The sequence below is a fragment of the Octopus sinensis genome, linkage group LG29, assembly GCF_006345805.1.
Source record: "Octopus sinensis linkage group LG29, ASM634580v1, whole genome shotgun sequence".
Lineage (NCBI taxonomy): Eukaryota > Metazoa > Mollusca > Cephalopoda > Octopoda > Octopodidae > Octopus > Octopus sinensis.
Window position 1 is genome coordinate 11,467,905 of NC_043025.1, and position 12,534 is coordinate 11,480,438.

The 12,534-nt window shown below is 37.1% G+C and overlaps 1 protein-coding gene across 2 annotated transcripts in view; it reads right to left on the reverse strand.

Annotated features, from left to right (window-relative positions):
• Positions 1–3,396: 3,396 nt before the first annotated feature.
• The window catches only part of LOC115226133 (proline dehydrogenase 1, mitochondrial-like), a 49,697-nt gene continuing 40,559 nt past the window's right edge, over positions 3,397–12,534 (reverse strand). Inside the window, exons 9-12 of one of the 2 annotated variants that reach the window (XM_029797122.2) lie at positions 12,397–12,492; positions 9,225–9,409; positions 5,255–5,343; positions 3,397–3,771 (exon numbers count right to left, since the gene is read on the reverse strand). In XM_029797122.2, the coding sequence (XP_029652982.1) occupies positions 3,566–3,771; positions 5,255–5,343; positions 9,225–9,409; positions 12,397–12,492 (576 nt within the window). In that variant the 3' untranslated portion in view covers positions 3,397–3,565. Of the gene's footprint in view, positions 3,772–5,254; positions 5,344–9,089; positions 9,143–9,216; positions 9,410–12,396; positions 12,493–12,534 lie in introns of those variants that run through there. The other variant, XM_036514865.1, reaches the window with a different exon arrangement.

Here is a 12,534-nt window from a genome sequence, read left to right on the forward strand (position 1 = left end):
CTATGAACCCTTCCGACAGGGTTAAGTGGTGACGGTCATGGTAGTGCTTCAACTGATGTCTCTTTGCCATTCAACTGTGTGCTTAGGGACAGGAAAAGGGATAGAAGGGGACAAACTTTCTATTGCCTCCCACCCCCTACCCCCAATAGCCCCCTACATCATCTTTTAGAGAGTGTTCTTCAAACTTCTAAGTACCAGCCTCTCAACTATATATAAATATATATATATGTGTGTGTGTGTATATATATATATATATATATGTGTGTATATATATATATATATTATTGTGTATATATTATATATATATATATATATGTGTTATATATATATATATATATATATGTGATATATATATGTATATATATATATGTATATATATATGTGTATATATATAATGTGTATAGATATATATATGTAATATATATGTGTATATATATATGTGTATAATATATGTGTATATAATATAATATGGTATGTGTATATATATATGGTTATATCTATATATGTGTATATATATGTGTGTATATATATATGTGTAATATATGTGTAATATATATGTGTATATATATGTGTATATATATGTATATATATGTATATATATAGTTATATATATATTGTATATATATGTATATATATATGTGTATATATATGTGTATATATGTGTATATATATGTATTATAATGTGTATATATATGTATGTATATATATATGTATATATAGGTGTGTATATAATATATGTATATGTATATATATGTGTGTATATATATATATGTGTGTATATATATATATGTATATGTATATATATGTGTGTGTATATATATATATGTATATATGTATATATATGTGTGTATAATATATATGTGTGTATATATATATATATGTATATATATGTGTGTATATATATGTATATATATATACACACACAAACAGTTGTGGGTGGTCCCACAACCATCACAACACATTGTATGACTTAAGAACTGTGAATCAGTCATGTGACTTCCAACCAATGAATGAGCCAGTCACATGACCTCTAAGAACGGTCAGTCATGTGACAGCTGTTTAGGAAATCATAAAAGGAAACATTCCCTCAAAAGTTTCGGAATATTCCTTAGATATTTTCCCAAACAGTTCTTCAAATAATTTTTGGTAGTTTAAACATTGTCGGAAACTCTGCTGGAACACTGTTTAAACACTTTGAGAACACCACTGTTTAAAAACTCTCTGAAGACCAGCAGAACACCACTGCCAAAATAAACACTGCTTGAACACTGTGAGAGCACCACCATTTAAACATAGTCTGAAGACAAGCAGTTCATTGTTTAAATATTGGCAGGATATCACAACTTAGACACTGTTTAAGCACTGGAAACACCACTGTTTAAACACTGTCTAAGCACTGTCAGAAGATCACTAGAACACTGTGAGAGCACCACCATTTAAACTTTGTCTGAAGACAAGCAGTTCATTGTTTAAATATTGGTAGGATATCAAACTTAAACACTGTTTAAGCACTGGAAACACCACTGTTTAAACACTGTCAGAAGATCACTAGAACACTGCGAGAGCACCACCATTTAAACACTGCTAGAAGATCACCTGAACACAGTGAGAACAACACTGTTTTAACACTACCTGAGCACTGCCAGAAGACCATCAGAACATTGCCAGAACAGTTAAAACATTGTTGGAACGCTGTTTAAACTCTGAGAACACTACCATTTAAACACTGCTAGAAGATCACCTGAACACTGTTAGACATGGTGAGAACAACACTGTTTTAACACTATCTGAGCACTGCTGGAATGCTATTTAAATACTGAGAACACTACCATTTAAACATTGCTAGAAAATTACCTGAACATTGTGAGAACACCACTATTTAAACACTGTCTGAGCTTTGCTAGAAGACCATCAGAACACTTCTGGAACACTGCGAAAGCATTGCCTGAACACTGTTTAAACACTGTGTATAGTTAAAAGAATATATGGATACTGCTTAAACATGTTGAGAATACTACAATTTAAACAGTGTCTGAAGACCACCAGAACACTGTTTAAATACTGCCTGAATACCACTGCCGAAATAAACACTGTTTAAACACTGTCAGAAGGCCACCGGAACAGTGTGTATTATATATATATATATATATATATATATATATATATATACACATATAAATATATACATATATGCTTGTGTGTGTGTATATATATATATATATATATATATATATACACATATAATATATACATATATGCTTGTGTGTGTAATATAATATATTATATATACACACATACATAGATATACATATTTCTATGTAGGACGGTGGAAAGATTAGAATATTAATAATAATAATAATCCTTTCTACTATAGGCCTGAAATTTGGTGGAGGTGGGGGCCAGTCAATTACCTTGACCCCAGTGTGTAACTGGTACTTAATTTATTGACCCCAAAAGGATGAAAGGCAAAGTTGACCACAGAATGTAACCACTAATGAAATACTGCTAAGAATTTCACCTGGTGTGCTAATGTATCTGCCCTAATAATAATAATAATAATGAAGCAAAAAGCTGAAATAACTTCAACATAAACAAACAAACACACACCTATACATATAAATACATATTCACCCACATACACTTGTGTGTGTATACATACATACGTACACACACACACATATACACATATATATATAGATACACATATATATATATATACATATATATATACACATATATATATATATACATATATAATATACACATATATATACACATATATATATACATATATTATACATATATATATATAACACCATATATATATACACACATATATAGATAACACATATACATATATATATAACATATATATACACATATATATAATACACATATATATATATACACATATATATATACAACATATATATATATACATATACATATATATATATATACATATATATATATATATAATATACATACATATATATATATATAATACATATATATACGATGATGATATATAATATATATATATATACACACATATATATACATATACATATATATATTATATATATATATACATATATATATACGATGATGATATATATATATATATATATATACACACACACACAAAATGTTCGACACCCACCAAGTGTGTGGTGTGTATTCATGTGGAATGAAATTTCGGACACTGAGGCCAATGGGCAAGCAGCAAGGTATACCATCACCACCACCACCATCAACACCATCATCATCATCTTCACCCCCATCAATAGCTGCCATCAAAATTCCATGCCCTTCAAAGCTCGAACCCCACCCCACTTGACCCCCAATCAACAACAGTAACCAGACCTGTTCCCCCACCCCCTCGCTCCGCCCCTGCCCCTCCCCTCCAACCGAATACCCCCTGCCGTTCTCTGCTCACTGCAACTCAACATCACCATCACCACCACCATCACCATCATCACTTGGCACAACAACAACAACTACTGCTACTACTACTACAGTAAACTCCTAGCCCACCATGACTACCACCTCCGACACTGTGTCTTTAAGCTGGCGGGACGGGCGGTGTTGGTCGGTAGATGAACTTTCCCCGCAGGATGCGATTCCTCAGTTCGCTAAACAGGAGCTGCTTCTCCTTCTTGACCTTCTTTAAGATCCCTCGGTTCTCCTGGGCCCTTCGCGACAGGTAAGGGATCACATCTTCCACGGGACCGTAGGGCACGTATTTGTAGACAGAGTAGCCAGCTTGACCTGTGGAGGAGGACAGAGAAATGGAGATTATATGAGAGAGAGAGAGAGTGAGTGTGCATTTGTGAAAGGGGCAGAGATAGATGGTCAGAGAGACAAACATAGATGGATAGTGATAGAGAGGGATGGGTGAATAAATAGATGCATAGAGAGATGGATGGATGGACAGATAGAGATATAGAGGGAGGGAGGGAGGGAGGGATGGATGGATGGATAGAGATATAGAGAGATGGATGGATAGATAGAGATATAATAGAGAGAAGGATAGATGGATAGATAGAGAGAGATGGATAGATAGAGAGAGATGGATAGATAGATAGAGATAGAGAGAGATGGATGGATAGAGATATAGAGAGAATGATAGATGGATGGATAGATAGAGAGAGATGGATGGATAGAGATATAGAGAGATGGATGGATGGATGGATAGATAGATAGAGATATAGAGAGATGGATGGATAGATAAAGATATAGAGAGATGGATGGATAGATAGATAGAGATATAGAGAGATGGATAGATAGATAGAGATGGATAGAGATATAGAGAGATGGATGGATAGATAGAGAGAGGGATGATAGATAGAGAGAGATGGATGGATAGAGATATAGAGAGATGGATAGATGGATGGATGGATGGATAGATAGATAGATATAGAGAGATGGATAGATAGATAGAGATATAGAGAGATGGATGGATAGAGATATAGAGAGATGGATGGATAGATAGATAGATAGAGATATAGAGAGATGGATAGATGGATAGAGATATAGAGAGATGGATGGATAGATAGAGAGAGGGATGGATAGATAGAGATGTAGAGAGATGGATGGATAGATAGAGATATAGAGAGATGGATGGATAGAGAGGGATAGATAGATAGATAGAGATATAGAGAGATGGATAGATAGATAGAGATATAGAGAGATGGATAGATAGATAGAGATAGAGAGAGATGGATAGATAGAGATATAGAGAGACAGATGGATAGATAGAGATATAGAGAGATGGATGGATGGATGGATGGATAGATAGATAGATAGAGATATAGAGAGATGGATGGATAGAGATATAGATAGATAGAGATATAGAGAGATGGATAGAGATAGAGAGAGATGGATAGATAGATAGAGATATAATAGAGAGAAGGATAGATAGATAGAGAGAGATGGATATAGAGATGGATGGATGGATGGATAGAAATAGAGAAAAATGGATGGATAGATAGATAGACAGGCAGATAGACAAACACAGGTAAATAGATAGAGAGAGAATGAGGAGCAGAGTGAGGGGAGAGAACCACAGGAGAGAGACAGGGAGGGGGAGTGGGTGAAGAGGGTGAGTAAAGGGTGGGAGTGTTGAGGTGACTTTAATGTTGTGGTATTGTAGTGTTGCTGTATCTGGTGAATTGTAAGTGGTGTAGTGTAGTAGTGTCTTGTGGTGTATGAAGTAGCTGTGGTCTGCCATACGGGCTGTAGTGTTACTTACCCATTGGGAAGCTGACTTGATCACACATTCCAAGCAATTGTCCGAAACAGATGAGTCTGTCGGCTGGTTTGATGCCATGAGCCTTCATGCTGGAGTAATACAAAAGAAGAATCAGACACATAAATGCGTGTATGTATATATATATATATATACAAATTAAATTAGAGATAATGCCACTATTAGGCAACTCAAACAGTGAAAAACATAAACCAAAACAAAAAAAAAATAAACTTTCTCTCACTCTTTCCTCCTGCATCTTGCAGCTCACCTGTGACAGACCAACATCCCATCCAGGTGGGGAACTTATCTCAACAACATCACCAGCAGTCTTACCAACAAAGAAAATATTTAAATACCTAAATTTTAACATTGAAATTGTTGCTTCTTTGCTGGCTTGGTGGGTAAAAGGGTTTGTTAGTCACTTTGTCTGTTAAATGGTGGTTTGGGTTTCAATTCCTTCTCAGTCTAAAAATTATTTTTTTCTATTAACTGAAGTTTGTATTATGATTATAGACAAGTGGCTAGAGATGGTCACAACTGGAGTGTCGTTAATTATAATTGGTCTGGTAGAGTAGAACTAATCTGGAGTAAACAATGCAAGACAGCCTTGCTATAGTTACCAAATCTTTTCATTAGGTACAAAAATTTAAATAAATTTAAATATCTTTATTTTTTTTTACCCTTTAACATTGTTGCTGCTTTGTCTGTGATTTGGGTTTCAATTCCTTCCAAGTCTAAAAATTATAATTTATTAACTGAAATTGGTCTGGTGGAGTAGAACTGATCTGGAGTAAACAACGAAGCATAGTGTGTGTGTGAAAAATGGATCTCAAGACAGCCTTGCCATAATTACCAAATTTAAATAAATTTAAATATCTTTATTTTTTTTTTACTCCTTAACATTGTTGCTGCTTTGTCTGTTCAAAAGTGGTTTGAGTTTCAATGTCTTCCCAGTCTAAAAGTAATTTTTTTTTGGTGGTCTGGGTTTCAATGTCTTCCCAGTCAAAAAGTAATTTTTTTTTGGTGGTCTGAGTTTCAATGTCTTCCCAGTCAAAAAGTAATTTTTTTTTGGTGGTCTGAGTTTCAATGTCTTCCCAGTCTAAAAGTAATTTTTTTTTGGTGGTCTGGGTTTCAATGTCTTCCCAGTCAAAAAGTAATTTTTTTTTGGTGGTCTGAGTTTCAATGTCTTCCCAGTCAAAAAGTAATTTTTTTTTGGTGGTCTGAGTTTCAATGTCTTCCCAGTCAAAAAGTAATTTTTTTTTGGTGGTTTGGGTTTCAATGTCTTCCCAGTCAAAAAGTAATTTTTTTTTTGTTATTTACTGAAATAGATTTAAATATCTGAATTTTTCTATTAATTTTGTAGCAGCTTCTGTGGTGTAGTAGGTAAGGTGATAGAAGTAGTGGCATAATAATGGTTGAGGTTTCAAACCTCTGCCAGGAAATTCATTTTTTTTTCCACTAGAGACAAAAAAAGTGAATAATCTTGATTTCCTGGCAGAGGTTTGAAACCTCAACCATTATTATGCCACTACTTCTATCACCTTACCTACTAGGCCACAGAAGCTGCTACAAAATTAATAGAAAAATTCAGATATTTAAATCTATTTCAGTAAATAACAAAAAAAAAATTACTTTTAGACTGGGAAGGAATTGAAACCCAAACCACCATTTAACAGACAAAGCAGCAACAATGTTAAGGAGTAAAAAAAAAAAAAAAGATATTTAAATTTATTTAAATTTGGTAATTATGGCAAGGCTGTCTTGAGATCCATTTTTCACACACACATACATACACACACACACACTATGCTTCATTGTTTACTCCAGATCCACCAGACCAATTTCAGTTATAAAAAAAATAATTTTTAGACTAGGAAGGATTTGAAACCCTAACCACCATTTAACAGACAAAGCAGCAACAATGTTAAGGAGTAAAAAAAAAAAAAAAGATATTTAAATTTATTTAAATTTTTGTGCTTAATGAAAAGATTTGGTAACTATGGCAAGACTGTCTTGAGACCCATTTTTCACACACACACACACACACACTATGCTTCATTGTTTACTCCAGATCAGTTCTACTCTACCAGACCAATTATAATTAACGACACTCCAGTTGTGACCATCTCTAGCCACTTGTCTATAATCATAATACTTCACTTAATAACAAGAAAATAATTTTTAGACTGGGAAGGAATTGAAACCCAAACCACCATTTAACAGACATAGCAGCAACAATGTTAAGGGGTAAAAAAAAAGATATTTCAATTTAGCTAATAACAAAAAAAATAACTTTTAGACCAGGAAGGAATTGAAACCCAAACCACCATTTAACAGACAAAGAAGCAACAATGTTAAGGGGAAAATAAAGATATTTCAATTTATTTCAGCTAATAACAAAAACAATAACTTTTAGACCAGGAAGGAATTGAAACCCAAACCACCATTTAACAGACAAAGAAGCAACAATGTTAAGGGGAAAATAAAGATATTTCAATTTATTTCAGCTAATAACAAAAACAATAACTTTTAGACCAGGAAGGAATTGAAACCCAAACCACCATTTAACAGACAAAGAAGCAACAATGTTAAGGGGAAAATAAAGATATTTCAATTTATTTCAGCTAATAACCAAAAAAAAATAACTTTTAGACCAGGAAGGAATTGAAACCCAGACCACCATTTAACAGACAAAGAAGCAACAATGTTAAGGGGTAAATAAAGATATTTCAATTTATTTCAGCTAATAACAAAAAAAAACAAAACTTTTAGACCAGGAAGGAATTGAAACCCAAACCACCATTTAACAGACAAAGAAGCAACAATGTTAAGGGGAAAATAAAGATATTTCAATTTATTTCAGCTAATAACAAAAAACAACAAAACTTTTAGACCAGGAAGGAATTGAAACCCAGACCACCATTTAACAGACAAAGAAGCAACAATGTTAAGGGGAAAATAAAGATATTTCAATTTATTTCAGCTAATAACAAAAAAAAACAAAACTTTTAGACCAGGAAGGAATTGAAACCCAGACCACCATTTAACAGACAAAGAAGCAACAATGTTAAGGGGAAAATAAAGATATTTCAATTTATTTCAGCTAATAACAAAAAAAATAACTTTTAGACCAGGAAGGAATTGAAACCCAAACCACCATATATGTATGTATATATATGTGTGCGTATAAATATATGTATATATACATGTATGTGTATATATATATGTAATTGTATATATATATACTCTTACTCTTTACTCTTTTACTTGTTTCAGTCATTTGACTGCGGCCATGCTGGAGCACCGCCTTTAGTCAAGCAAATCGACCCCGTGACTTATTCTTTGTAAGCCCAGTACTTATTCTATCAGTCTCTTTTGCCGAACCGCTAAGTAGCAGGGACATAAACACACCAGCATCGGTTGTCAAGCAATGCTAGGGGGACAAACACAGACACACAAATACACGCATATATACATATATACGACGGGCTTCTTTCAGTTTCCGTCTACCAAATCCACTCACAAGGCATTGGTCAGCCCGGGGCTATAGTAGAAGACACTTGCCCAAGATGCCACGCAGTGGGACTGAACCCAGAACCATCTGGTTGGTTAGCAAGCTACTTACCACACAACCACTCCTGCGCCTATATATATGTATGTATATATGTATGTATATATATATATGCGTATATATATATGTGTGTGTGTATATATACACACACATGATGGGCATCTTTTAAATCCACTCACAAGAGTTTGGTTGGTATGGGGCCATAATAAAAGACATTTTCCCCCAAGGTGCCACAAAGTGGAACTGAACCTGGAACCATGCATTGGGCAGCAACGTTCTTATCGCAAGCCACACCTCCACACATACACACATGTGCCTGGTGGTGTGAAAAGAGATGCTAATAAGAAAGAGGCAATGAGAGAAGCAGAGATGAAGATGGAGAGAGAAGAAAACCCTTACGCCTCAACTGTGTATTTGACTGTCTCTTCATTGTGGCTGGCGACCATCACACTGACTTTGCCTCGGTCTCGTTTCTGGATTGTCCTCATCACCTCGTTCAGGACGTTGTAGTAGTTCTCTGTAGTGTGTTCAAAACTGTCGCATATCGGGTCGTCATAGCCAAGGGTCTTGGCCCGTTCCCGCTCCTACTCAAAGAAAGGGGAAATAATAATAAAAATAATAATCATCATCATCATCATCGTTCAACGTCTGTTTTCCATGCTAGCACGGGTTGGACGGTTCGACCGGGGATTTGGGAAGCCAGGGGCTGCACCAGGCTCCAGTCTGATCTGGCAGTGTTTCTACAGCTGGATGCCCTTCCTAACGCCAACCACTCCGCAAGTGTAGTGCGTGCTTTTTACCTTACTACCTCCTCCTCCTCATCATCATCGTTTAACGTCCGCTTTCCATGCTAGCATGGGTTGGACGGTTCCACCATGGTCTGGGAAGCCAGGAGGCTGCACCAGGCTCCAGTCTGATCTGGCAGTGTTTCTACAGCTGGATGCCCTTCCTAACGCCAACCACTCCGCGAGTGTAGTGGGTGCTTTTTACGTGCCACCTGCACAGGTGCCAGAGGGGTCCGGCATCGGCCACGATCGGTTGGTGCCTTTTATGTGCCACCAGCACAGAAGCCAGTCGAGGTGGTGCTGGCATCGGCCACGTTCGGATGGTGCTTTTTATGTGCCACCGGCACAGAAGCCAGTCGAGGCGGGGCTGGCATCGGCCTAATAATAATAATCCTTCCTTCTGTAGGCACAAAGCATGAAATTTTGTTTTTGGTGTGTGTGTGTGTGTGGGGCTAGTTGATTACATCAACCCCAGTGTTTCGACCCCTTTATGCAACTGGTACTTAATTTGTCGACCCCCGAAAGGATGAAAGGCAAAGTCAACCTCGACAGAATTTGAACTCAGAACATAAGGACATGAAACCCCACTAATCATTTCGCCCAGCCTCTTTTATCTCTTACTTGTTTCAGTCATTTAACTGCGACCATGCTGGAGCACCGCCTTTAATCGAGCAACTCGACCCCGGGACTTATTCTTTTGTAAGCCCGGTCTCTTTTGCTGAACCGCTAAGTGACGGGGACATAAACACACCAGCATCGGTTGTCAAGCAATGCTAGGGGGACAAACACAGACACACACACACACATATATATATACATATATACGACAGGCTTCTTTCAGTTTCCGTCTACCAAATCCACTCACAAGGCATTGGTCGGCCCGGGGCTATAGCAGAAGACACTTGCCCAAGGTGCCACGCAGTGGGACTGAACCCAGAACCATGTGGTTGGTAAGCAAGCTACTTACCACACAGCCACTCCTGCACCTGCTAATGATTCTAATAATAATAGTTTAAAATTTAGGGGTTTGCATTCTATGTCTTGACCCAAGCATAGAACGGGGCTCACCTTTTTGGAGCTGGGAAATGAAGGGAATGCCTGGTGTGTGTCTTGTTGTGGTTACCCACTCTTTAAAAAAATGGGAAATAGGTCACTTTTACTTTTCGATTTGTTCCAGTCATTTGACTGTGGCCATGCTGGAGCACCACATTTAATCGAACAATCGACCCCATGACTCATTCTTTGTAAGCCCAGTACTTATTCTATCGGTGTCTTTTGCTGAACCGCTAAGTTTACTCTTTTACTTGTTTCAGTCATTTGACTGTGGCCATGCTGGAGCACCGCCTTTTTTAGTTGAGCAAATCGACCCCAGGACTTATTCTATCGGTGTCTTTTGCTGAACCGCTAAGTTTACTCTTTTACTTGTTTCAGTCATTTGACTGTGGCCATGCTGGAGCACCGCCTTTAGTCTAGCAAATCGACCCCCCCAGGACTTATTCTTTGTAAGCCTAGTACTTATTCTATCGGTTACTTTTGCTGAACTGCAAAGTCATGTGAACATAAACACACCAGTATTGACACCCCCCCAGTGTTCAACTGGTACTTATTTCATAGACCCTGAAAGGATGAGAAGCAAAACTGACTTCAGTGGAATTTGAACTCAGAACATAAAGACGGATGAAATACCACTAAGCATTCTGCCTGGCATTCTAACGATTCTGCAGCTCACCTTATTATCATTTTTAATAATAATAATAATAATAATAATAATAATAATATTAATAATTGATTACCAGGAGGGTTTTGAGCACTTGCAAGACTACTGGAAGCTTGTGGATGCCCAAATTTTGGCACAAGGCCAGCAAGTTCAGGGGTGGGGCTAAGACAATTACATTGACCCTATCATCACCATCATCTTTGCCATCACCAAGATCAAAATGGACACAGGATAACAAGGTTCTTCAACTCCTTATGAAGAGGGGATGGTCATTTTCTGGCATGCCTTTGATCAGAGTTAGTCAGGGACTACATAACAACACTACCACCACCACCACCACCATCATCACAACACCACTTCCACTGCCACCAATACCATCAATAAAAAGCGCCACCTGGTTAATGTCATCACTCCTGATAGTCACAGGTTTTCTCTTTATTATAAGTAGAAGGCCTGAATACAGAGGGGACATAAACATAATTATGATGCAAATGAGACGGCCATCTCACCCCCGCTGCGAGATGAACCATGAATACTCTTTTACTTGCTTCAGTCATTTGACTGCGGCCATGCTGGAGCACCGCCTTTTTAGTCGAGCAACTCGACCCCGGGACTTATTCTTTTGTAAGCCCAGTACTCATTCTATTGGTCTCTCTTTTGCCGAACCGCTAAGTGACGGGGACATAGACACACCAGCATCGGTTGTCAAGCAATGCTAGGGGGACAAACACAGACACACACACACATATATATACATATACATATATACGACAGGCTTCTTTGAGTTTCCGTCTACCAAATCCACTCACAAGGCTTTGGTCGGCCCGGGGCTATAGCAGAAGACACTTGCCCAAGATACCACGCAGTGGGACTGAACCCGGAACCATGTGGTTGGTAAGCAAACTACTTACCACACAGCCACTCCTGCGCCTTTACGATTAAACTTTACAAATACACTTTATGATAGTCGCAGCTGGAGAGCTTTTGATCAGAATAAATCTAAGACGACAACAGCAAGATTGCTGTCCATTCCAAAATTTCTATCGCAACATAAATGGCAGACGCTTACCTGTTCCATATAAGCTCCACGGACTAGTTTAGCTCCGAAGTAAAAATCTTCTTTACGGCTTAAATCAAGATCAATTATGATGTTGTTTAGAGTAGCCTGAAGAAGAGGAAGAAGAAAAAAATGCATTCGATATAATTA